Genomic DNA, 27,962 nt, shown 5'->3' with positions numbered 1-27,962 from the left:
CTAGAAATCATAAAGAGAAAGAGAAGTTTGGGCCGCTAAAAAAGTATGTAGCACAGTTACCAAAATGTTGAGGGGAAAAGGAGGGTTTGCGGCAAGAGAGGACCTGAGCATGCGGGTCTATATTAGAACATCGAAGTTTCAAAACTTCGAATGTTCTAATATCGACCCCTATTCAGCGAAAGCTGAAAACATCGAACATACAAAACAGCGAATTTTTTTCTAGGGAAAAAATTTGCTGTTCCAAAACACATGCACACAACACAAGCACACCAAACAAACAGCAATCCACACCCTACACTAAACTATACACACACCACTAACTATCCACTTACCATAACCCAAACCCTAACCCTAAGGTCCGTCACTATTGCACACTCACCTCACCTGCTCCCTAAACCTAACTCACCTACCCCGCCCTAACCCTCATGTCCACATAATCGCACACTTACCTGACCCGCGCCCTAACCCTAAGTCACCTAACCCGCCCTAACCCTCACATCCACACAATCGCACACATACCTAACCTGCATCCTAACCCTAACTAACTTAACCCGCACTCAATCGCACACTTACCTGAACCCGACCCGTAACATTCCACCACAGCGCTGAAAATACCGAAGCAACAGAAACGGACAACCAAATTCTTTCCCTAGAAAAAAAATGTGGTTTTCTGTTGCTTTGATATTTTCAGCTTTCGCTGAATAGGGGTCGATATTAGAACATTCGAAGTTTTGAAACTTCAATGTTCTAATATAGACCCAAGCATGCATACATAAGAAGAAAACAGAGAAAAGGATAGAACAATTTGGATGGAATACATTATATGATGGGATGAGAGGAATGGGTGAAGTTAAAGTAAATGAACAGAAGAAATCAGGATCTGGATATAAAACAGAATGAAGAGTGTTCAAAAGATACTTGAGGAAATACTGTTTCTCTTTGAGAGTGATAAGGGCAAGGAAAGTATTGCCTGAAACAGTGCTGCAATGGTCAGTTTCAAAACTCAGACTCAACAGATATCTGCAAACCAAACTGCATGAATGTTGTTTCACTAAAACTAAATGTGTGAAAATACATTTCCCAAATGTAATTGTAGTATTTTTCCCACTGGGGCAAAACTACCTCATGCAGAATGCTGTGTCACATGCTCCCCTGCTCTTAATTTAATAAATTTTGGGGAAGCTCTATCTCAGCAATAATGACACATCCCCTTTCATATTGCAACATCTTTCAGTGAAGATACAGTTCAAATTACTGGCCAAAATAGCAATTCACAAAGGCAGTCTTCATACAACTCACCTACTCTCATGTAACAGTCAACAAATTTTCTTCCCTTGACATTTTCATGTATTGTTATATCACTCACTAAAATAAAAGCATTCACTGGAGGAAACATTTTTTTACTGCTGGATAGTTGCAAGGGTATAGTCATACATATGTGGCATTCATCGTAGTATACAATTTTTTTTAATTTATTTTGTGCAAGGTGCTGAACTAAAATTTAAATTTAAATAACACTGAATCAAAAATATCATATTATACTAAATTATGTTACATATTTTATTAAATGGCTTTTTTTAAATGTCCGTCTAGCATTTTTTTCTCACTAAAGTCTTCATTCAGGAGTTTTGTTTCACAGAACTGAAAATCTATGCTGCTCTAAAACATGCAGTCTCTTGGGCAGGGAGTGAAGTTGTACATTCTGAACATAGTGTATAGTTCCACAGTAGCAAAAACAGAGGTAACAACCCAGGGAGGAAGGCAGTGTCACTGAAACCACTTAACTGCTTGCAAATGCATGCAAGTCATCACAGTGAGCTGTTTCTGAAATGCAACAAAGTTCAAAGCAAATACAGAACCATGTCCTACAGTTATCATACTATCAAAAATATATAACAGACCCACCCATCTAGAAAAAATAATAAATACGGATCCCTGTTCTGCTATTCCATGCAGTATAAACATCATAAAGAACCAGTGTAAATGTAAGTAGAAATATGAAAAAGAAGCAGTTTAAAGGCACAAAAATAAATTCCGTGGTAAGTGAAATGAAGTTAGGAAAGATGGAGCTAAAGTAACTAGATCAACTGAAAAGGGTAAGAGACACCATAACATTAGACTTACCATGTAAGTAGACAAAAAGGATGGAAATCAAACAAAGCAACAATCTGTAAAAAGAAAACTGCGCAATGTTGTATGTTTATTTACCTTGCTTGCTTCCCATTTGTACTTCCACCAGCTGGAAATTCTCTGTAACATCTTTCTGTCAAACAAGAAAGTGTAATTTTAGTCAACAGTAATTTATCTGCCATACCTGCAAATGCTTACACACACTAGAAAACTGTTTTCCTAAATTACATACTAAGCCGCAGATAAAGCCTTTTGCACTGTTCAGATTTTAATAGTAAGCACAAGTGTAACTTTTCCTATAAATACAAATAATGCCCTTTTATCTGGGTTTGGTGGTTAACTGGCTACTGGGGCAAATAAAAGTGATCCATGAGCATTCAAGAACTCTGCAGATCTTCACTTCACTTAACAGACACAACATCAGTGAATGATGGCCTGTAAGCCATGAGAGCTTGTGTCTGTGATGCACATGACCTAGATATGATTAGCTGGTCATGTGCCTAAAAGGGGAGGGGAAACTGAGTAACCATTCCAATTACTCAAAGATTTATAGGTAAGTAGTAGGCTAGCTGCCCTTGTAGGCCATTTTAAGCCAAGCCAGTTTACCTTTTTGCACTTGAAATAACCTTTGGTATAGACTGGCCTTACCCACCACATGGCTGATAATTATATATTAGCCCTAATGAAAATAGGTAACTGGAGGGGCTCCGAGCATGGGATAAAGCATTCAGAAGCTGCTTCAGTCCATTGCTACTATAGAGGCCAAACTGGGGTAAACTTTCTGTTTCCCATTCACAGATTAAAGTTGCCCTTGAATGTGGTAGGTATGAACATTGTTTTATATGGGTGGAGAGTCTGAAATAGCAGCTGTATCCTCTGTGAGCTATACCTTTCTGTCTAAACCATTCTTATTGATATTGCAAAAGAAGTTTAGATCCCTAGATTGAGTATTTCTGATGCCATCTGACTTGCTGATGTGCAGTAAATCCATCAGTAATGAGTTAGAGGATGCTTTACATGACAGACACAGGTCGACTCTTAGCAGTCTGTAAGATAATGAGTATAGTAACAGGGCTTTGAGTCGGTCCATATAGAACATGTTGTTTAGGCTTTGTATCCTTTCAGTGAGGTGTCTCTGTGGGCATTCCAGTTACTGCATGTGTCTGGACAGATATGTGCCACAAGGGGCATTATATTCAATGACTGGTCTAATGACATCTGGGTAAAGGGGGGCAATAACATCCCTAGATCTAGACACAATCCTCTTGTTTATAAGCTGTGCGATATAGAAGGGCTTTCTTACAGCAACAGATACATGCTGGTCAAAAGTTAAGTCACTGCCCACATAGGTTCCCAAATCTCAAACAACTGGGTCAAATCTTAGGGGTATACTGTCAGTATGGTACTTCCCTATGGCAGATGACTTCCCAAAGCATACAGCAATGCATTTTTTGCCGTTTAGTTTCAGTCCATGATTTTGGCACTAGTTATGTATTTGGAATTTGGGACAAACCTCCCTGCAAGATGGCCAAGTCATTTGGGGATTCAATGACACCTTATAGCTTGCGATCATCTGCAAACTTAGGTATTGGCTTTTACTTCAGAAAAGTAGATGCCAAACAGGAGACATCCCAGCTCAGAACCCGGAGGACTCCACTGGTGGCTGTCTCTTTGTGGAGGTAACTTCCTCACTATCAGATTGGGAGGCAGGAAAGCTCTTTTTGCTTGGCTAACAGCTCTTGGAAGAGGTCAAATTCTCTAATCCAGGCAGAAACAAATGCTAAGGGCACCTGTAGAATATACATTTCACAGTGGTATCAATGTGCAATATGCATTATGGTTATAAACAGACCTAGCAAAGCCTTCCTATAGTCAGGATTATGCTACACTGAGATGTCCAATCTCTTCTTCATCATGGTTTCACAGACTGATGAAGGGTACCAAGCTCCAACTAACGGTAAATATGGAACAACAAAAATGCAATTGAAAAGGGTAAGAAATAAACAAATGGTACTCAAGCAGTGATTCAAGTTCAAAGCAGCAGAAATCAGTATGTAATTCCTATATAAAGGCAAAATGTATGAAGTGTATCTAAACTAAAGAACATCCCTAGTCACTTGAATGGGTTTCTCAAGGGCCCAAAATTAACTTCAAAGGGCAATATTACAATAATGCATACATAGATCAAAACATTCACAGGGGTGATGAAGATGCATTCTAAACTCCCCTCCACTTCATAATGAACCATTCTTGGTCTCTATAGTTAACAGACAAATTTCTCTAAAAATTAAGAAAATCTTGCAAAAATGTTTTTTATTTCACCACAGACACATAAAATACACATTATTTTAAGAGTTGAAAAGAATTTGCTAACAAAATGATCTTCCTCACAACACTTTGAGGAAAACCTCACACTATTTTAAGATACTGGACAGAGATAATGTCTTGCACAACACACAGCAATAGGACTTTATGATACAATTTGTAGCTCTTACAGTATAAGACAATGCGCTGTGGACTCCAAACAAATTAATCACAAATCACACATAGTATCCATGTAATATGTCTAAAATTGTGTTATATCTCACCTGTAGTAGTACAGACCTCTACAATGTTCCATTTTACAAAAAAAGTATAGAGGATTACTAAAAAAATTAGTACTAATTTAATCTGTTATTAATCTGATCTGTGCCAATGTGAAAGTATATGCTAAACCACTAAAAGTAAAAATATGTATAGTGGGTGAAGATGCTTTTAAACTTCGAGTCTAAGCTACAAGTGTTATACCTACAGGATTATGTGACAAGAAAAAAATATGTCCACTAGAAATGCTGCAAGATTATGGACTTGCAAAATACCACAACAATGTTGTGCCAGTATTCAGTGTTTTACTGGGGGCATCCATGGTAATCTGCCAACAAAATTCCACATTTACACATAAACGTCTTGCAGTTTTTGAGAAACTATCATCTTAATTTCAGAAAGATTTTGCATGGAATATATGCAATTCTTTCCTATGCTTGTCATCTTCATTTCAAAAAAGTCCTCCTGGACAAAATCTGCAGTCAATTTCTAAGCCTTAAACAGTACCAAAACTTATCTCAGATGAAACATCCTAAAATTTCCTTTGTGTAACTATTACATGAAAATTTTCTGAAGGTATTATACCTCATGTTTATCCTTTCACCACTAAAACTTTTGGGACTCTGCCAGGCAAGACTATGCTACTAGAAGACCCTCAGATATCATTTCATTTTAAATCCTTTTCTAAAGTGAAACAAGCGTTCGGAACGTAAAATGAAAAAATTGCGTTCAGGTCTCGCTTACAATTTTTTCCTTTTCTAAAGTGAGCAACAAGGCACTATTACTACATAATCATTGAAATTTATCTCAAGTGCTAGAGAAATGGCAGGGTAATCAAGTGACAAAAATGTAATGGAAGTCTAAGTAAAGCTGGCAAAATTCTGACATCACACTGGTACGTTTTAATACACAAGAGGAATCTATGGAGATTTTACAAAACTTGGATCTTTACACAGCAATTATGGAAAAGCAGCTAAATAGTTGTTTATAACTAGTCATGTCAATGTAATTTCTGTCTTTGTCAAATAGATCCAAGTTGCACCTGAACTGGTTTCTCAGGCCATAGTGTGTACCCAGTTGAAAATGTAAATAAACTGACAGATACATTTTTCAGCTTTTGGATCCGACCAGTCCTTCATTTTATTTTTATTTTATTTTACATTTGTTAACCGGGATGGTCCAACTGGACGAGGTCCATTTTCAGCAGAGGCCTGGGGAGAAAAGCTCCATTTAATTAGTACAGTGACTACAGGTATTTATAAATAAAATATAAAGCAATCAATTAAATTTTGTATCTGAGACATAAGAGATCAGAGCACAAAAAAATTCTTATCACACTTATTCAACAACTTTACAAGTAGACAATACGTTAGTAGTTCACAATTGTTCAGACGAGAGATTAATATACAAACATTAGTATATATAAAGAGAATACCATTTGTTACTTCCATGTTTCCTGATTTCAAGAGGAAGAAAGTAGATAGAGTTTATTTGTCATTATGTGACACATGAACATAACCAGGAATTAATAAGATGAGACTTAAGGGAGTGTTTGAATTGTTTTGTGTTTGATGCTGAAATAACTGAGTGAGGGAGATTATTCCAGTTTTTTGTTATACTGTGAGAAAACAGAGCTTTTCCTGCTGTGTTATTAGCTGTGGAGATGGAGAGGAGTGATTTATTGGCAGAGTGGAGTGACCAATTTGGTATGTAGTTACTTATTAGTTCCTTAAGGGCTGGCGTTCTGTCAGGATATTGTTGGACATTATAGGCTATGACTAGTTGGTGATAGGTTAATAGCTGTGGGAGTTCAAGCCATTGAAGTTGCCTGAGAGGTATACAATGGTGAGGTCTAAAGAGGAAATTCTTATCAAATTTGGCAATGTTGTTATGACTCAAGTTTGTCAAGATCAGTTTTCTAACATAGGTGAGAATAGGTGTTGCATACATTAGTGTGGAGAGAAGGTGGTTTGCACTAGGGTGACCATAGCTTGATCTGATAGAAAGTGTTTTTGTCTATAAAGGGACCCCTTTTTTGTGTACCTCTTTGATAGTTTGGGAGATATGGATATCAAAGTGTAAGTTGTTATCTATTTCAATGCCCAGCAGCTTGGTGTAAAGAGAGGGTGCGATGACAGTACCACTATTAGAGAGGATGGAGAAAGAGAATGGAGTGGCTTTGGATTTGTTTGGGGTAAATGACAGTAGTTTTGTTTTGTTGGGATTTAGTATAAGTTGAATATTTTTGATCCACTTTTCCACTGAGCTACAGGAATCTTGGGCAAGATGTTGTAGGGCTGTAAGAGTGGGGGCAGAGCAGATCAGTGTGGAGTCATCTGCATAATGTATGAGTGAGGCCTGTAGGGTAGAGGTATGTAGGTTATTAGTAAAGATAGAAAAGACGAGAGGGCCCAATATGGAGCCTTGAGGTACACCAATGGATGTTGGGAGTAAAGATAATAGGATTCCTTGCCACTGGACAGCCTGTTGACGGTCTGTTAGTTTTTAAACCATGCAACAGTGTTAGGGGCAAAGGATAAAGAGATAAAAGTATATATTAGAATGGAGTGGGAAACTATATCAAATGCCTTAGAGAGGTCCAGGAATATAGCGGATACAAACTTGTTATTATTTCTATGTTGGTTAACCAGGTTTGTGAAAGACAGAAGGGCAGAGGTTGTGCTGGGGTGTGGGCGGAAACCATGTTGTGTAGAGGAAAAGAGCTTGTTTGAGTCTAGGAAATGCATAACCTGTGAGTGTATCCATTTCTCAAGTATTTTTGATAAAGGAGACAGAATGGCTATGGGGCGATAGTTAGAGAAATCATAGGAATTCCCACCTTTGTGAAGGGGAATAATGTAAGAGACTTTCCATTGTTGAGGGATATGGGATTCTTGTATGGAGCGGTTGATTATGATTGAGACTGGGTAGGACAGAGTCGGCAGCCAATTTTAGAAAATGAACATGCATGCCATCTGCTGCAAGAGAAGTGGGTTTTAGTTTTAAGAGGTATTTTTTTATTGTGGAGGTTGAGACAGGTGAGAAGGAAAAGGAAGGTGAGTTGTTAGGAAGTTTTGGTACACATGGGAAGATACTTTTGGAAAGTTGGGTTGATAGTGATATAATGGATTCAGTAAAGTGGTGATTAAATTGGGAGGCTATTTCACTATCTGATTTTGTAGTGGTGGAGGTAGGAGCTGGTGTGGAGGTTTTATCTGGTTTTAGTAGGGCATTTATAGCATACCAAAACATTTGGGGGTTATTGGAGTGTTTATTTTGCATATCTAAGAAGTACTTTTGTTTATCGAGCTTTGTTTGTAGTTTGACTTGATTCCTAAGGTGTTGATAGTTTTGTTTGGCTAGGGGAGTGTTATCTTTTTTCAAGCTTTCCAAGCCTTAACTCTGTTTTTTAACAGGGCTCTAGTGGACTTGGTAAGCCACGGAGCATAGTTTTGTTTAGCTCAAATTTTTCTTACTGGGGCAACTGAACCAAGGATGTTAATAAGAGTAGTGTTAAAATAGTCCGTTGCTTGGTCTAGATCGAGGCTACAAAGTGGTTCCTAGTTACATTTTTTTAACATAGTGTTGAGTTCTAGAGGATTGACATTACGATCATTTCGGACTTGTCTATAGACTGTAGGTTTTGGAGTGTTAGTACGTTTCCTTAGGAGGAAGGTAGGAAGATGATTGCTAAGTCCATCAGGTAGATTACCTACTTGATAATTATTTACAGGGTAGTTTACTAATGTCCAATCCAGTATAGATTCTTTATGGGATTTTTTGTCAACCCTAGTAGGTTCTTGAATGAGTTGCGTGAATCCATACAGGTTTATGTGGTTAGTGGGATTTTTAGAGTTGCAGGCTAGCCAGTCAGTGTTTAGGTCATCTAATAAAATAGTCTCCTGCGGGAGATTAACTTAGACCATTGTAGAATCTCCTCAGTTGTTGGAGAGTTATTACCTGAGGGATATGTGCACAGAGAATATTGATACTCTTTTTCTTATTTATCAGTAACACACAGCCAATGACCTCAGCAGTATTAAATTTTGGTAGTGGAGTTAGTAGAGGTTGGAGAGAGATGGTATTTTTGTAAACAATTACAACGCCCCCACCCTTTTTTCCTGTCCTGTCTAGATGTAGGATATTATATCCTGGAGGGAGGATTTCTTCATCCAGGACATAATATCCTATGTCTAGACAGGACAGGAATCTCAAGCTTGTCATGCAACACCAGAACTCCAAAGTACTAAACAACACAGTATTCAGAACAGACAGATCCTACATGTCCACTACTATCCTCTATGACCAAAATGAACCTTTATGGAAGAGTGATGCCTTTCAAAAATTCCACCATTAAGTGTAAGACTTCTTGTACTATATGACAGGCATCAACACAGAAACAGCAAGATGGCCAAATGTGAAAATTGCTACAACCTTACACTTATCCAGTGAAAACAAATTTGGGGGTAAAGTTGTCAGATGAGAATGTGAAGTGGTATGACATTTAAAACAGGATATTCATTTTCTTACCATGCTTTTTTCCCATCAGAAGTGAAAATGCTAGTTAATGAGTTGTACCCAGATACATCAAATTTCTGGACAAGGTCTTCAGATATAATGACAAGGACTTTAACTCTTAACCCAAACCTATATAAAAATTGCTAACACTGATTTCCATTTCTATGGGGTGATGTGACAAATTAACTCCTATGTAAGTTAGTATACACTTTAGGCAAACCATTTATGCTATGGAGTGCAGCAAGACACTAACTGACCCTCTATTACAAATTCTGGTACGTCTTTTGTCTTTTTTTAATTTCTCCAAATCTTCTGGGTTTTAAATACCATGATGGGAATGGACCCCATTCCTAAGTCAAAGTACGATTAAAGTTCATGAAATTAGTATTGTTTCAATCTTTGATGTTAGCCAGTAGTGCTCTTCGCAGCACCCGCAACGTGCCCAGTAATGACTCCTTCTGCAATTCGTACGGTGTTACATGAATTGGTAACATATCCAAATACGATTGTAAATTCTTTTTTATAAGACCAGTTGCCCCTACTACTATTGGAACTGTCTTCTTTTGCCTTAGAGTAGGTCTCCAGATGTGAAATCAGATAAAAAGAGGAAAACCCTCCATTGTCACATAACAGAATCTCAGCGTGTGATGTTAACCCAGGTTCCATTAGTAGCCAGAGTTGAAAACGTGAGCCAGGAGTAGGGAAAGTGAGCTGTTTGCACCATCTCTCTTTTAGTGTGTGGGGGGGGAGGAGCCTACCACAGGTTCACCTTCTAATAATAGCAGGAAGCTTGCCTAGAGAAGTAAACAAGCAAGGGGTAAAGCCAAATAACAAAATGCTCCCACGAGCAGGACCCAGCTTAGCTCAACGTATCAAAAGTAGTCACTGTAACGTCAGGTGTAAATCCACACTGAAGCGAAAAAAAGTTGCAGCGTATAAAAAACTCAATATGTTTCTGCAGAGAGGATATCCACCTGCTCTGGTTAAGTCACTAGCATTAGAAGTGTTTGAGAAAAGAGATTCCCTATATCCACCCTTGCTAGGGAAGGGCTTACCAGTAGTTCCTTCCAATAATGACCAACAGAATTTATTAAAAAATAATTTTGTATACACATTTAACAGAGATTCGAGTTTGGTAGAAAACACTATTAATATGTTTTGGCCCATTTTAGCCACGCACAATGATATCCAACAATTTCTACCAGAGAAGGTTGGTTTCACAAGGAAAAGGGACATTAACTTAAAGGGGTTGTTTGAATATAAGAAGAGGAACACTAATTTCAGAACGTCAGGATAAAATATAAAGAAAGTAGGAACACATAAATGTGGGGCTTGTAACCAATGCCCCTACATTATGGAAGAAGAAAGTTATTATTTACCTGCTAGAAAGCTAAAGTTGGTTTCTTTTGGTTATTACACATGCACTACTAAGGGAGTGGTATACCTAGGAGTTTGCATGACCTGTGGCAGTTTTTATATTGGGAAGACCGAGAGGATGCTCAAAAGGAGGATTTATGAGCACCTCTATGATATAGAAAGAAAAAGGGATACTAATGCCTTCTATAAACATCTTTTGGGCTGCCCTAATATGCAACTCAAGTTTTTTGTAGTAGAACAGGTTCCCCATGACCCTAGGGGTGGTGACTGGGAGACCCGGTTAGAAAATAGAGAATTGATTTGGCAGATAAAATTAAATGTTACTCAACCCCCGGGTTTGAATGATACTATTAGTCTTTCTAGTGTGCTAAAGATGAACAGGGACAAACTACATTAATATATTTATAGATGACATTTACTTCTCATATTTTCATGTTTTAATACACCTTAATACATTTATATAAGCACATTTATATATATTTATCAATTACATTTATATTCTTTTGATCAGTTTTGTAGATGGTTTTAGGTCTTTCATATTTATATTCCTATATTTTTTAAGTCAGTAGATGTTACATTAGTTAGGTAATGTTTTGTTTCTTTTTAACATAAAGTACTAACTTGCAATTATTCATGTGTTAACTGATGTATTTTTAATCATGTTTTTAATTATGGCGTTATCATTCCTAACACAATACAACTTTATTAACTTTCATAGAACAGTTTTTTAAGATTGTTTTTCAAGGTTGTACAACGCACTATTGCACTTTAAAAAAAACTAGTACACTGCTGCACCATTTTATTAAGGCATTGTTCCCTTGATTGTATAAAATAGATCCAATTATTTTAATTAACAGCGTTAACAAGTTCATGTGATTAATAACTTTAGAATATAAAAGGCAAGAGATTTTTTTGTTTAAATTAACTTGAAAAAGCCTGGTACAACCAGGCAAAAGTGCTTGTTTGGTACTGGATGTGTTATTGTTTTGCCGCTTTGTCCAAATAAAGGATTTGAATCAGCTATTGAGTTTTTTATACACTGCAACTTTTTTTCGCTTCAGTGTGGATTTACACCTGACATTACAGTGACTACTTTTGGTACGTTGAGCTGAGCTGGGTCCTGCTCGTGGGAGCATTTTGTTATTTGCCTAAAGAAGTATAGTTGCAGGATCTCACAGCAACAGAGCAACACTAAAGGTTGTAATAGTAGTCATAACATTTGGATTTCCCCAACAGCAAACTTGCTTTGGTCCAGTCAATGTCCTACTCTCTTTGAATATCAGTGTTGTCTTCATAGCAACACAGATACATACTGTGTCAGGAGATTTAATAAAAAAGAAAGAGATAGAAGGAAGGGGGACAGAAGCATAGCTGGTTCAACCAGCGCACTGGCCAGCCAGTACTGTACACCCCTTCTGCTCCTCAAGTAAAGATCCATACATTGTAAATGATCGGCTTATTACAGTTAGATCTACACTCCCATACACTCTGAAGAGCACAGAAAAAAAAAAAAAAAACGCTCCTTCAACTGTCACACCAAACAGGTGGCCAGATGCGTGACACACCCACCCATGCTCAGCCATTCAGGTTCCATTTCTGTGCCCTGCCCATAATCTGCCCTCTACTAATTTTGGAGCTCCTGTTTTAGTAAAAAAAAAACTCTTATTTTTAAACTGTAGCAAACAGTTGCTACAATTTATACCCTGCCTATATAGACGGCTACAGCGCTAAGGTTTTAATTATAACAAAAAAGATGTTACTTACTTTTAAACTGTAGCAAACTGTTTAGAACACACCAGAAGCAATACAGCACTCAGGTTTGACTGCAAATGCAACACTAGCTTTTAAAAGCCTTTCCTGCATTAATGAAAGATCAGGATCAGCCGGTCGAACTCCCCCCAACACTTTGCGCCAGGTAAAGTTGCCTCACTTGGCCCACCCTAGCTATGCTATGGGGGGGTGTGGTCTAAAAGAAAGTCAATATTCAAATGGATTTTTCAAGAAGATGAGGTGTACTACATGATATTCCAATCACTGCAGTTACTTCATTAGCATTAAAGACATGCTATACATAACACAGATATGCTGAAGCCCTGACAAAGGCAAAGCAGCTCATCTCTTCTTTAACTGTGTTTTAAACAAGCACTATAAGTTAATAAGAAAGCAAAGAGATCTACAACATGGCTCTTACATAAGAAGTTTTGAAACTGGAATGTTGTAATAATTCACAATTAGTTTCCCTTTTTGTGCGTGTATGTGTATGTGTGTGTATATATATATATATATATATATATATATATATATATATATATATATATATATATATATATACACACACACACACACACACACACATATATATATATATATATATAGTTTACTATTAGCATTCCGAATCCGCTTCGGTCGACCCGAAATGCTGAATCCGTAATGTCAAAAAGAAAACCAAGGAGAAAATGAATACATCGACACGTGATTCGAGCATGTGTCACTTGATACCCTACAGTTCATGAAAGTAACAGTAAATATATATATATATATATATATATATATATATATATATATATTTTTTTTTTAAGTCAGCTACAGAATAGAAATATATAGACATATATACAAATAGCATTAAAGTTATAGTAGCAATGCTCATAGATGCAAGGTTACCATACAGAAATCACCAGCATGAATCTGCTTCATTTCTTTGAGACAGAAAACTTCAGCAAGGTGAAAAATAATGCAGAAGTAGACTAAAAAGCTAGCAGGTAACCTTATTAATAAACAGGGAGATGGAAATGGGGTGGGTAGTTTTATTGCTAACTTGAAGGTCTACTGTTATGGTGAGTATCTCACCAAATTGTAGTATCTTACTTTCATGGAAAACAGTAAAGGGATAGGCACAGTCCAAAGCAGTAAATGGTAAATGATGCAAAATGGATAGTTAAAGGATCCTCTGAATCACTGTCAAATCATCTCTGACCTCTAGACTGCTCCTAGCTTGTAATATTCAGTGAGGTTTTGAATCCTAGTCCGTGTTGATGTCGCTAATATATCCACAGTGGAATCATTTCTAAATTATATTGCGGGAGTACTTGCAGCTCTTACAGAATATGCCTTTACTATCTCGGAGAACTATTAGCTAAGCAAAAAGAAATCTTCCTCCCTGCCTCCCAATCTGAAAGTGGAAAATTACCTCCACAAAGAGAGAGCCACCAGTGGAGTCTCTGAGGGTACTCTGCTGGGACCTCTCATGTCTGGCACCTACTTTTCTGAATTAAGAGTCACAGAGGGCAATAGAGTGTTATCTAATCCCTGGCTCTAGTCATACTATGTGTTTTGTAATTTGCTTGTGAGTTCCCCTATAGCTAAATCCAAGCTGGATTTGTAGCCTTCTTCTTAGTTGCCTCATTAAATTCTAAGTAATTCACTTAACTTTAAATAATGGAGAATTTTGTCAAGTTCTGTTCAGGGACCTTTTGGATAATGTATTAGTTTCAGAAAGCACACAGTATGAATCTTACATTTTCAAATATTAACTTAATCTTTTAAGACATCCATCCACAACAAATGCACACATAAATTTAGTAAAAGGTAATTAAGGCCCAACATTTCACCTCTGAAATTAGTACCCCAGTGGAAGTTAAAAAAGCTAAACCCCTCTAGCTTTAGTAATTTAGACATTCATGTTCCAGTACTAGTTGCCTATATTAATCGGGTTACATACAACCTCTGCTCTCAGTTTTCCTCATGACGGTTTAATGAGGGGAGACTCACAGATGACACCCATGAAATTACATAGTTTCTGTAGCCTAATGGAAACAGATTTGTAGTACAGCTCTTTGAGGTGCAGTTTCAACACCCAAGATCAACAGTGACATAATTAATGATTCTCCTGGATTAATCAATCCCATGTTTCCTAGATTATGTTGGCACAAACTGAGTAGCCAAACATATGGAGTACTGATTATAAGAGACTATATGATTAGGAGCATCAAGAACACATTTAATGCTCTGTTTCCAGTTTAAGTGACTGCACCCTGGTAAATATCAAGGGAGATATTAGAAGCTTCAGTCACTACATCTAAAGTATCATCCTACTGTAGCTGGTAGGTACAAATGACTTAAAAGGGTCCCTATCACTCATATGAAATGTATTTGTTCAGACTCAAATGCACTTGCAAAGCACTAGAATTGTCAGGTAGCCTTGGCATCCCCGTATATAGGAGTCTGAGAACCAGTAGCATAGCTAGGATGGGGAGTGAGGGGCAACAGCCCCAGGCACAAAGTGTTGGGGAGTGCTATCAGCTGATGCCAGTCTTTCTTTAATGCATAATCCAAATAATGTTCTGTGCCTCACCAAAGTCCAGTCAGATGAAGAAGAGAAATAAATGTCCAAAAGTCACAAAAGACTGAACACTGCTGGAGTCAAACACCTTCTATTTATTTAAAATACCAGACATACAAAGGATGAGCGCTTTCGGGCCTCTGCCCTTCATCAGATAAAGCATCTCACATAAACCAAACATTTTAAAATACAAACTAACCAATAAAAAATCAGTAAAAAAACCCGCCTATTTTTAAGGGTGGGTTTCATAGGAATGACTTCATTAAGCCCAGGACTCCTATGTGCCATGAGTTCAATAATCCATTTAGATTCAGCTAGTTCTGTCAGCTGTTTAATGTCACCCCCTCTTTTACTCAACCTCACATTCACTATCACCCTAAATTTGAAACTGTGCATAGGGTGGGCTTCCAGATGTCTGAACAATGCATTGCGTGTATCCCCATTCCTGATGTGCTGTAAGATCCTAACCTTGAACATGCAGTTGGTCTTACCCACATAAAAACTTGTACAGGATTGACACTCTGCCAAATAAATCACATCAGTGGTTCTGCAAGTCGGTCTCCCCTTCAAATTAAATATCCTTCCTGTAACTGGATGTACAAAAACATTCCTACTCTCTATATGGGTACAGGCTTTACAGTGCCCTGTTTATTGATGGTCAAGCTGTCACTACTGGTCAGTCTCTTATCCTTACACAGCAGATCCTTCAAATTCTTATTCCTTTTATATCTAAACACAGGTTTATTACCTATGATGTTCTTTAAACTAACATCACTGGTCAAGATGTTCCAGTTCCCTCGAATAAGTTTACAAATATCACCTACATTACTACCATAGGTTAGCATCAACCTAGAATCACATCTATCTGATCTTTTGTGTTTGCCATCTGCATGCATTACTGTAGTCCTCAGCCATGGTTTATATCTGTCCTTTCTATGTCCTTTACTGAATTCCACCCTACTATCCACCACTTGTCTATTGTATCCCCTAGTATAGAAACATTCCTTCAAGATGTCCAAAGAATAAAAATATCGTCTACAAAACGCATATACATTTTAATGTGGTCTTTTCATATCAGATGTACAGAGTCTATTTACTGTTATAGGCAATGATTATGGGATAAATGCCATCTCGGAGTTATTGCATGAGTTGGGTGCTACCACACAGAAGATAGATGCCATAGTGGGTCTGCTCAGGCTGGTATTGGAGAACAATGTCTTTATTGGGGTGAAACAAGTGTTTAGGCAGGCACAGGGGGTAGCCATGGGCACCCCCTGTGCCAACACTTATGCTAACCTTGTTCTGTCCTTTTGGGAGAGAAGTAAGGTGTTGAACAATCTGATATGGAAAGACCATATTAAAATGTATATGCATTTTGTAGACGATATTTTTATTCTTTGGAATGGGAATGATAGTTCCTTAGCTAATTTTGTTTCATACCTACATACCACCACATCCTTTTTGAGATTTACGGTCCATAGTTCATGTACACAGGTTGATTTTCTGGATGTCAGGGTACGGTTGACTTGTGAAGGCTTTTCATCTGGTTTATACAGAAAAGACTGTTGGAAGAATACTTTGCTTTCCTACGATAGTATGCACCCCCGACACATATTTTCCAATATAGTGCAGGGGCAAGTAGCCAGGATTTCCAGAATCGGCAATGATGATGTTAGGTTTGAACAAGAAGTGGACATCTTGAAGGAATGTTTCTATACTAGGGGATACAATAGACAAGTGGTGGATAGTAGGGTGGAATTCAGTAAAGGACATAGAAAGGACAGATATAAACCATGAAAGATCAGATAGATGTGATTCTAGGTTGATGCTAACCTATGGTAGTAATGTAGGTGATATTTGTAAACCATCTTGACCAGTGATGTTAGTTTAAAGAACATCATAGGTAATAAACCTGTGTTTAGATATAAAAGGAATAAGAAAGAGACTGACCAGTAGTAACAGCTGACCATCAATAAACAGGGCACCTTTTTTGTACATCCAGTTACAGGAAGGATATTTAATTTGAAGGGACAGCGACTTGCAGAACCACTGATGTGGGTAAGACCAACTGCATGTTCAAGGTTAGATCTTACAGCACCTCTCTTCGATCAGGAATGGGGATACACGCAATGCATTGTTCATGCACAGTTTCAAATGTGGGGTGATAGTGAAAGCTGAATCTAAATGGATTATTGAACTCATGATGAAGGGCAGAGTATGTCTGGTATTTTAAATAAATAGAAGGTGTTTGACTTTTGGACAATCTTTCTTTAATGCAATACCGGCTTTTAAAAGCCAGTATTGCCATTTTAATAACACACTCCTTAACATTCTTACTAGATAGGTACCTCCCAGAACAGTTTGTGTAAAGGCAAATTATGCCCCATGGCTGACTAACAAAACAAGAACTCTCCCTTAAACTAAGAGATAAGCTCTGGACCTTCTGGTATACTAACAAAACTCAACCTAATTGCTTAGCATTTCAACAAATCAGGAATAAGGTCAAACATCAAATCAAACTGGATAAAAAAACAACACCAAGGAAATTCACAAAAAAATTGTACCTCAATTAAAAAAATCTTCCACCCTGGCCAAACATAACCCCCCTCCCTCAATGTACCAACTAGCTCCTAAACCATTGCAGAGCAATTCAATAGATAATTAAATGAAAGTATTCTCTCTCTTTCAAAAGATAATCAGAACCATCTAGCAGCAACACCTAACCCAGACAACAATAACAACTACACATTCTCATTCCAACCCATCTCCACTAAGACCATAGAAAAACTCCTAAGTAAACTTAAACCAACCACAATAGCAGCTAATAACCTACCAGCTGAATTTCTAAAAATAGCAGCAGAGGACACATCCTACTTAATCAGTCTATCGCTGAGCAATATGTTCCAATAATATGGAAAATCTCACACATAATTCCTCTACACAAAGGTGGAAAGTCAAATGAACTCGCAAATTACAGACCCATTGCCATTCTATCCCCTCTATCTAAACTCTTAGAAAGATTCATACATTCTCAACTCCTGCATTATCTCACAACCAATAACCTACTGGCCAAGTCTCAACATGGTTTCAGACCATATCATAGCACCACTACTGCACTTCTCAGTTTTACCCATACCATAAACCAGTACAGAAACTGAGAGAAAATTATTTCCTCAGTCTTTTTAGATATGTCTAAAGCCTTTGATATAGTTTCCCACTACAAGCTACTGACTGTTCTCACTAAACTAAACCTTAGCCCTTCTGCTGTCTCCTGGTTCCAAAGTTACCTAACAAACCAACAGCAGGCAGTGAAGTGGTTGAAGACCTCTCCTCCCCTACTCACAGTCACACTAGGAATCCTTCGGGGATCCATTCTCTGCCCTCTTCTTTTCAACATTTTTACTGAAGACCTTAACACTGCCACCTCACTAGCTTTCTTAATCCAGTATGCAGACAATTCTGCTGAGTCATGGCTGTCTGACACTTCATACTTAACCACAACAAAACCAAACACATCATCTTTCACCCTACCAGACCCACTGACCTCCCCCCACACCTTTCATATCACTGCTATTGACAATACAAAAATTACAGCTGAATCTCAAACAAAACTGCTTGGTATTATAATTGATAATAAGCTGAGATTTGACTTATACATATCACAAACAATTAAGAAAATACACAAAAATGGGAACCCTATACAGAAATGAATTCTAACAGATAGTTCTAGAGTAGCTAGTGCCAGTACCCACCTCCTGTCATTTCTTCTCTATGCCTCGCCCATTCTTACCAATCTTAAAAAGACAGACTTAGACAAACTAGAAACATGCTATAACAAAATAAATAAATTTGCCACAGACTCTACACATAGGACACACCACTGCCCCCCCCCCCCCCAAAAAAAAAAAAATTCTCCCAGCTTGAACTACCACAACTTCTGGCTTATAAGCAGTTAAACCTGGCCCATAAACTACTTTATCAGCCCAAGAAAATTCCTGCTCTCCTAAATTTACTACAACCTTTTTCCAACAAACATATGCTTCGCTCAATAAATAAACCATTATTACAAGTTACCAAATCTACAAAACTGCAGGGGATTCTCTATATTCACACCATCGAGCAAAAACCTGGAATTCACTTCCTCTCTCTATTAGAACCACTATTAACCCAACTCAGTTTAAAAAAACTACTCAAAGATTATTTAACAGACTCATGGCTCTGTTCATGTAACACTCCAGGCTAACCAGGAATAACCATAACTTCTTTCTGCCTTACTTATAAAATTACCATACAAACATGTTACTATGACACCCATCCTTTCTTTCTATCCTACCTATCCATTATCTTTCTATAAATACAACTTCATAAGCATCTCTCTTAACATTCTACTGCCAATGCTAAGCCATGTGTCACAACATGTACATTGGGCTAGTCTTACTCTATACTTTGGACTTCTGTATTGTTTCATCAATGGATAAACTCATCCAACTGTATCTAATCTAGTAGCTATTGTATAACTACTGTAAATTAAGATATCACTGTACAGAAAATGTCATTATGCCTATGTTTATATGTATTATTTCCATGCAGAGCTTTTCTCCCCGGGCCTCTGTTGAAAATGGGTTCTGCCCAATTCGGACTTTCCTGGTAAACAAAATAAAAATAACTAAATAAAAATAAAATAAATAAAATACTGTATTTGTGTTCAAACATAAGCTCTATAGCACTCTGCATTGGTCTAAACTGTAGCAACTGCTTAATACATTACAGCAATCAGTTTACTAAAGTTTAAAGTAAAACAAAATTGAGCTGTAGTGCTCTGTGCAGGACATAAACTGATGCAACTGTCTTCTAGATTTGTAGCAAGCAGTTTGCGATAGGTTAAAAAGAAGACATTTTTTAAACTAAAGCATGAATGTGTAGTGCTCCATGTAGGCAGGTTATAAACTGTAGCAACTGTTGTTACAGTTTAAAAGAAGAAATTATGTTGAAGGAGGGTTGCAGGCAAGGCACAGAAACAGGATCTGAAAGGCTGAGGCAGGTGTGTGTGGGAGGGTTGTAATGCATCTGGCCACCTGGTTGATGGGCCAGTAGAAGGAACAACTTTGAGAACAGCAGGAGCAACATCTACTTTTGAATCTTAACAGGAAGGACAGTCTTGAACTCAAACTAAGTAGAGAGAGAGAGACAGACTTTCATTCCTGGAGTAAGTCCAGTCTGTGAGAAAACTTGTGGCACTTGTCTTTGGTCATTTCCAAAAGAAGGGAGATCTAATGTAGCCTATGCCAGAAGGGAGTCACTACAAAGACCTTACAAAGACTTTCTTAACATTTAGAATGACCCTGGGATACCAGTGGAAAAGGTGGAAAGGCACACATGAACATTTGTGTCCGAAACAAAGAAAATCCATCTGTTTTCCAGGCTACTCACAAGGAGTCATGGAGCAAAAATTTTCCAGTTATCTGTTTTGAATGGAGGCGAACAGGTTTAACTGATGTATTCCACACAGCTGGATCAAATTCTCACACTTTCAGTTTGTGAGGGTGTGTCCTGATCCAGTTCAATTTGTCTGCCATAAAGTTTCTGACTTAAAGTAAAAAGCTGGTGCAATGAGATTGCGCAGAACCGCTACAGGCTACCAAGGCTAATCTGCATAGAGGAAAAGATCTGGAACTCCCTCCCTGATTGTTTAAGTATCACTTCACTGTGGTTTAGTTAATGAGTTGGCAGATATCAAAAATTCCCCACAGAGCACTCTGTCAGGAATACTGGGTAAGGAAATGAGTGTAACTAAGGAAATTATTTTACTTAGATAGGATACAGGATCTGAATTGCCTAAGATATAACAAGGCCTTGTTAGGTTTAATTCTGGTGATTGCCAACAAGTAATTACTAGAAAAGGGAATCAAAATCTAAACCAACTATACTTGAAGTAGTGAACAATGTAACATGGATAAAAGAACAGGAAGTGGAATGTTTAGAAAGGGGTAGGAGTAAATTTCAAAAGAAAATGGAAATTGTGTGAACAACACATGCAGTAAATGTTTTGCAGGAGGAATGTGGTTTAAGAGAAGGTGGGAACTGAATAATTTATTGAGTACAATATATATAACGAATAATGTTTGCAAATATCTTTTATATAAATGTAAGTTTGCCTATATTGCAAGTAAATTCAATAAAGATGTTTTAAAATATCACTTTGATATTTAAGTGTTTTGGCATGTCGTTTTTGTTCCAGTATTTATACCCCCAAGAGACAGAGACCCCAAGCAAAGTCTGAGGTATCTGTTGTTAACAACAGACTATAATGGAGCTGGAAGTTATAATGGGAGACCTGGATTAAGAGAAAAAGTGTCCCTAACAAAACAGTTCTAGTTTTATAAATCCCCAAACTGGAATCTGAAAAGTCAGAAAGTAATGATACTATGACGATATAGATTTATGGTACCACTTAACGTCATATAATATACAGTATATAAATATGTGGAGTCTTGCTAAAGGACTCATGATAATCATAGATGTCATGAGTCCTAAAACCCTAAGAAAATTCCTATGCCAAAGTGCTGGAGTGATTAGAAACACTCATGAACAGTTCTAGAAAACAAATATGCTTTATCCTTTGGAGAAAAACTCTTTTAATGGAAGTTTCCAGGAGATGGCCCCAGAATAACATTCTGTTGGATGGAATAAGACATGATTTTTGAATGCTGTCTTGAAAACTTAGTCTGAGAAAACTCTTACCCAAGTGAGAGATTCCTGACACTTGACACTGCAAAGATAAACAAGTTGCCTAAACAAGGAAAAAAGTGAATACACTGCAGTCTGAAATGGGCTATCACTGAAGCTAGCGAATAGCCTTGGGTCACAGGAGCACCCAAAATGTAATGCAGAAACAAAAAAATTAAAAAAAAAAAAAAGCCTGAGAGGGGAAATGGGTTGTGAAGGGACAGCCTTCTGAAAATTGGAAACTTCCACAAAATGGTAGAGAAATGAAATGTCGAAGACTGTTCTCCATGATGCTTCTTTCTTAGATATTAGAAAATTTCACGACTAAAAACCTTCCCCTGCAAGGGATTACGAGAGAGAGAAAGAGACAGAGATTCAGAAAGAGGAACAGGTTCTATAATCCTTAGAGCCAGCAGATGCTGAAAGACAGGGGAAATACGGAATTGAGATCTGGATAATGAGAAGGGATTCCTCTAAAAGTAAATATGTACTTACACAGCCATCAAAACCCCTAATGGGCTGTTGCCAAAATGAAAAATGAAGGCCCTGAAATAGGGCGAAAATATGGATTGCCAGTGTGGGGATGGGGGGGGGGGAGGTTGTAGATAGTCAATCAAACTTGTTGGGCTGTCTTGGTTTTTGGAAGGCTTCCTTCTATTTTTGGAGCCTCCTAACCATTGTTTCATGAATGTCTGCTTGTTAGACATTTGTTGTACCAACTTATTCTGCTTTTTACAAAAAGATGCTGAGATAGGTGTGAAACCTTTAACAAACTTGGAGCAGGAAGGATGAACAAAGTACAGCTGTTTAACATCTTACCATAGCAGATGATGCCCAACATACTACTGTTGCACTAGTCCATACTCTTGGGAGAGTACAAAAGCTACTCTAAAGTATGGGAAGAGGAAGTTAGAGAACAGCCCTCCAAAACCCCACAAAGGATGGCCTGGTAAAACCTATCCTAGCCTTAGAAATGACATCAAACTTGTAATACTTGGTAAAAGTGTAAACAGAAGACTAGGCAGCAGTTTGGGAGATGGATTTAGTATCCAGACCATTAAAAAAAGCATCAGAAGAGGCAACTGCCCTTGTAGATTGAGCACAGACAGAACAGGAAAGCTGCTTGCCATAAAAAGAACAGCAAAAAGAAATGGCCTTACAAATCCAGGAGGAGATGGTTTGCTAATATACCGTCAAACCCAATTTCCTGAAATGAGAAAAACAAAAAGCTGCTCAGATTTCCTGAATATTTTGTCTTGTCCAAGTACCATCTGAGCTGTTTATGTAAATCCAAGGTGTGAAGAACCCTCTCACTACGATTCTGTGGAGAAGAGAAAAAAAGAAGGAAAATGAATGGGCTGATTCAAGGACAAATAACTAAAACACCTTGCACATAAAAGGATTGGTATGAAGACACCCTGTCCCTGTGGAAAACTAAAAACGGTTGAAACGCTATGAGTCTGAAGTTCAGAGACCCTCTTTTCAGAAGTAAGAGCCACCAATAATACAGTCTTCCAAGTACACACTTATATGCTCCCCAGACTAGTGAAAGCAGATAAGGTACACATACTAAACCTAGAGTACTTGATAATAGTTTTCAATTTTCCTCAAAAACACTGGCTAATCTACAATGTATGTACTGTACCTGTGTACTATGTATGTATTCTACCCGCGTTTCAAATTTCAGCTGTACACCACAATCTATTAATTACCTTTATTTTTAAATTAATATTTTTTTGTTTGTTCTCTACAGTGTAACTGTTGATGTGCTGCATACCACTGTAAAAACATGTAATTTGTAATTTGTGTGTATACTGATCATGTCTAAATAACTAACTGTATCTGTAATTTTTCTATATGGAGCTTTTCTCCCCGGGCCTCTGCTGAAAAAGGGTGTTTCGGCTCAGTCAAACACCCCCAGTTAACAAATGTAAAATAAAAAAAAAATAAAAATAAATAATAAATAAATATGTAAGAGACTGCAGGCTCAAAAGGGGACTGGGTTAATTTCTCACAAATAAAATTAACCCCTAAGAGGAGGAACACTTTCTCTTGGAGGTCAGATATAACATTTGACTTTAAAACTAGAGGCCAATGGTGGATTCAGAGGGAGACAAGTAAAAATGGCTGATAAATGAACTTTAACAGATGAATATGACAAGCCAGAATTGAGCAACTCACACAAAAACGAAAGGATGGTAAGAACCCCTACAGAAAAAAGGGTCCAGATCAGACACCAAATAGAAATATATCTTCTACTTTGTCACATATGATTTTCTAGTAGTGGGTTTTCTAGCATCTGGAAAACCTGAACCACGTTCTCAGAAAACTGGTACCTAAAAGGAATCAAAACCCTATCACCCAAAGTGTCAATATAAAGGTGGACAAGTGAGGGTGAATGAGAGATCCCTTGTCTTGTGTGAGAACATCCTTCCTGTGAGGTAACTTGTGATGACTGTCGCTGGCCAGATGAAATAGGAGGAGGAACTAGACATGTCTGGGCCAAAAGGGAGTCACCAGGAAGATTATGGGTGTGTCCCACATGATCTTGTGCAGGACCTTTGGTAGTAAAGTAAGACAGGGATAGCATACTGAAACATTCCTTCCAAGAAAAAGACATGGCTTCCACTATCCAAGCCAGAGGACTTGGCACTCTAGAACAGAACTGGGGAAGTTTTTGTGCCCCACTGCTTGTTGATGTACCAGGAATGTAGCATTGTCTGTGAAAACCTATAGAGAACCTGGAACCCAAAAGGAGGGAAAGCCTGGAGAGCTAGAAGATGAGCCTGCATCTCCTCAGTGTTGATATGGTCTGCCAGATGTTGATAAGACCAAAGACTCTGGACTTTGAGGTTGTTGGAAGAGGCTTCCCAACCATGATAGAAAGCATCCCTGTAAAGCTCCAGAGTAGGGAGAGGAACCTGAATTTCCCTGGATTTAGGGAACTCTTCTGAATCTACCAATGCAGCTCAAGCTTGAGTCAAGGCAAGAGAGGAACCAAATACTTCACAGGGTGGCAGTGCTGGAGCCAAACAGTCTTGAAATACCAGTGAAATTTGTTTGCCAAAGGGAACCATGGGAATGGTGGATGCTATGTACCCCAGAGTTCAGAGAAATTCCCTTGCAGGAAGGAAAGGAAAAGGAAGCAAAAACTTGGAATGAGCAGTCAAAGAGGCAAGCCAACATTAGAATAGTCTGAATTCTGCCACCCAAAAACATGTGGTCCTGACAGGGAATCAATACAGACTTCTTGAGACTAATTGTGAACCTCACAGTGCAGAGAAAAAACATAACGAAGTGTAGATCCTGAAGAAGGAGCTGCTGATAGGGGTCTTGAATCAAAGGGTCATCCAAACAAGGGAATATCTGGATTCCCTGAAGTCAGGACAAGACTACCACAGGGGCCAGAGATTTGCTAAACTAGAAGTGTAGAAAGACCAAAAGGCAAAACACAGAACTGATAATGACAGAGAAAGAAACACATAAAAGTAAAAATTTCATGAAGAGAAGGTGAATAATAATGTGGAGTTAAGTGTCTTTCAAATCCAGGGATACCAGAAAAGCTTGCGGAAGTGACAGAGGGAAAAGTGTCTTCAGGAGACAACATCCTGAAAGAAGGAACCTTGAGAAAAGTGTTGAAAAAAGACAGGTCTAGAATGGGTCTCCACAAACCATCCTTCCTGGGAACCATAAATATCCTTGAATAGAAACATGTTCCCTGCTGAGACAGTGGGACCAGCTGGATGGTTCCCTGTACCATCAGATCCTGCAGAACCAAAGGAAATTTAGGAAGCAGACAAGAAGGAGGCTGAGGAAGCCCGGAGAATGGAGGAAGGGACTTCCAATTCATAGAATAAACATTTTGGATAATGGAAAGTACTCAAGCATGTGTGGTTATCTATTGTCAAATAGGAAAACAAACAGTTAACCTGAGGGACAGAGGAATCTGGCCAAGGAAAGGAGTGACTGAATGTCAAACAGAAGTAGATCTGTCAGGGAAAGAAGACTTTTAACTGTTAGCATCCTGAGAAGGCTTGTCTGGAAACACTCTCTTGGTAGCCCTCTAGCCCCTAGAAGGCTGTTTAGATTGCCTACAAACAAAAGAAGACTTAGAAGGATGATTTATATGAAACTTAGGAACTGGAGAAGCAAGATTTGTTTCAATTCACGTATCACTTTACTCTTTATCCTGAAGGGACTTAAATAAGTCAGCTACAGCAGTGCCAAAGGGATTCTGGCTGTCTAAGGGAGAATCCAACAATTTGGCCTTGATGTCAGGCATAACCAAGACTACCCGCCCATAACCGATCCAGATGCAACTGCTCTAGAGGAGGCATCAGCAACATCATATCTACATTTAATAGAATGACAAGCCACCTGAGAAGCACAGCTCAAAAGAGAAACTGCAGAAGTCTTACCTATGAGTCAGGCAAATCAGCCAGAATGCTCCCAAGTTGGGAGAGAAGTGTCAGGAAATATCTAGTCATACCAGTCTGGTAATTAACAGCCCTGACAGCTAAGGTAGCAGAGATATATGCTTTTCTATCATACCTATCCATGACATGGCTGTTTTTATCAAAAGGTAAAAGCTAAGAAGAAGACAACAATGTAGATGGTTTATTAGTGGCTACAGAAATAGTGGCAGTATCAGAAGAAGGGTTTTTATATGAAAACTGTTGAGGTTTAAGAACTTTATAGAACTTGTCTGGTTTCTTAGAGGCAGGAGGTTAATAGTCCGGGCCTAAGAATGTGCAGTGAAGGTATCCAGGAGGGCAGCCAACACTGGAGGCACAGCAGAAGGCAAATGATAATCTATCTGCAAGGGTTCACATTATCTTTTTAAAACATCAGAAACCTTGGAACAGTCCCACTTAAAGTGCTCCATCATACGAACCACCATTTCCCCAAAAGACAACCCAGGGCAAGAGGAGACTGGATCTGAGAGGAGTAAGCCAATGACTCCTCACCACAATCTAACTCCTTATCAGAGGAACCACAGTTCCTGGGGCATTTAGAAGGAGTGGAAGCCAAAAGAGGAGAAGCAGGAACAGATAATCTTTGGGGATGTAAAGCCCCTGAGTAAAATCCTGATATTCTTTGCATTGATTCTTAGCCACATGCTTAGTTTTCTGCTTATTTTTTTAACAAACATCACCTTTAACAAATCTAGGAGGCTTAGACCCTTGCCTAGATTTAATGAAAGTATGAGGCAGCTCTTTCCTAACAAGTATTTGAGGACTCCCCCAGCCCCTCTGAAATAATCAGCTGTGGTTCCCCCTCTATATCTGCACCAGACATAGGCATAGCCTCAGTGGACGTTCCAGTAGGCAGCTCTATGTCAGTCTCCAAATGGGACATAGCAGAGGGAGCTGGCAGTGGCACCAAACGGCCCTTGGGTTCTTCACCCAACCCAATGGAGATGTATGGTGGAGGCTGGACAAAAGCAGGATCAGTTTATTCCTTTTTGGTTTTCCTTTTAATTAATGACTGAACACCAGGGTGGGCAGATTTGGCTTTGGTACCCTTAGCTAAAAGCTTCAATTGTTAGTTCTTCAGGTAAATGGAAAGAGACAACAAATGACTGTGGAGTGTCTTATGGACAAACGCCTGACAAATATCATACTGAGTATAGTCATGCGTAGTACTCAAAATAAAAAAAACACTGTTTATGTCTGTCTTTATAGGTGATTTATCTGCCTCCCACACTCACATTTTCCATTCCTGGATGACATGTAAACTTAAGGTAACAGAAAAAAGAAAGGAAGAGACCACAACAGGGCACATACCTATAAAACACTTGACAGTGGAACCAACTCTGTGAATTGCCTGCAGACTAAATTCAAATGTAGTATTCAGACTGGTGGCAAAGAAATTCTGAGGATTGAGCCCTCACACATCACATATGCACCCTACTCCTTGCACGTAAGACATACCTGTGATGTATGAAACCTGCAAGACGTAAACGCTTTGGTGTGCTGGCAGAGTTTTGGTTATCCTTGGCAGGACAACCAGAATAACGAATACTGCAAAAGTGATAAGGATGGACATTCTGAGTTACCCCTTGAAGCAGTTTTCCTCTCTCATCACATTTTTTAAGGACCTCAGCAGCAGACTGTCCAAAAACAATCCCCCTATCCAAGGGAGAATTTGAAATTTCATTTTTAACATCCTCAGGTAAAGTTTGGGGCAATAACCATGCAAACTTTCTCATAACAGTTCCAGTAGCAGCTGCTATCAAACAGGCATCAGCTGAATCATAAGCACACCTCAGAGAGTGCTTGGTCACTTG

General features: G+C 38.4%; 1 protein-coding gene across 1 annotated transcript in view; it reads right to left on the bottom strand.

Annotated features, from left to right (window-relative positions):
- Positions 1 to 27,962, bottom strand: part of DGKQ (diacylglycerol kinase theta) — a 2,194,335-nt gene that overhangs the window by 736,970 nt on the left and 1,429,403 nt on the right. Inside the window, exon 11 of the mRNA XM_044059107.1 lies at positions 2,209 to 2,263. Within this exon, the coding sequence (XP_043915042.1) occupies positions 2,209 to 2,263 (55 nt within the window). The remainder of the gene's footprint in view (positions 1 to 2,208; positions 2,264 to 27,962) is intronic.

This window comes from Protopterus annectens, chromosome 17.part0 (assembly GCF_019279795.1).
Source record: "Protopterus annectens isolate FY-2018-M chromosome 17.part0, PAN1.0, whole genome shotgun sequence".
Taxonomy (NCBI): domain Eukaryota; kingdom Metazoa; phylum Chordata; order Ceratodontiformes; family Protopteridae; genus Protopterus; species Protopterus annectens.
This window is presented reverse-complemented; position numbering and strand designations above follow the sequence as displayed.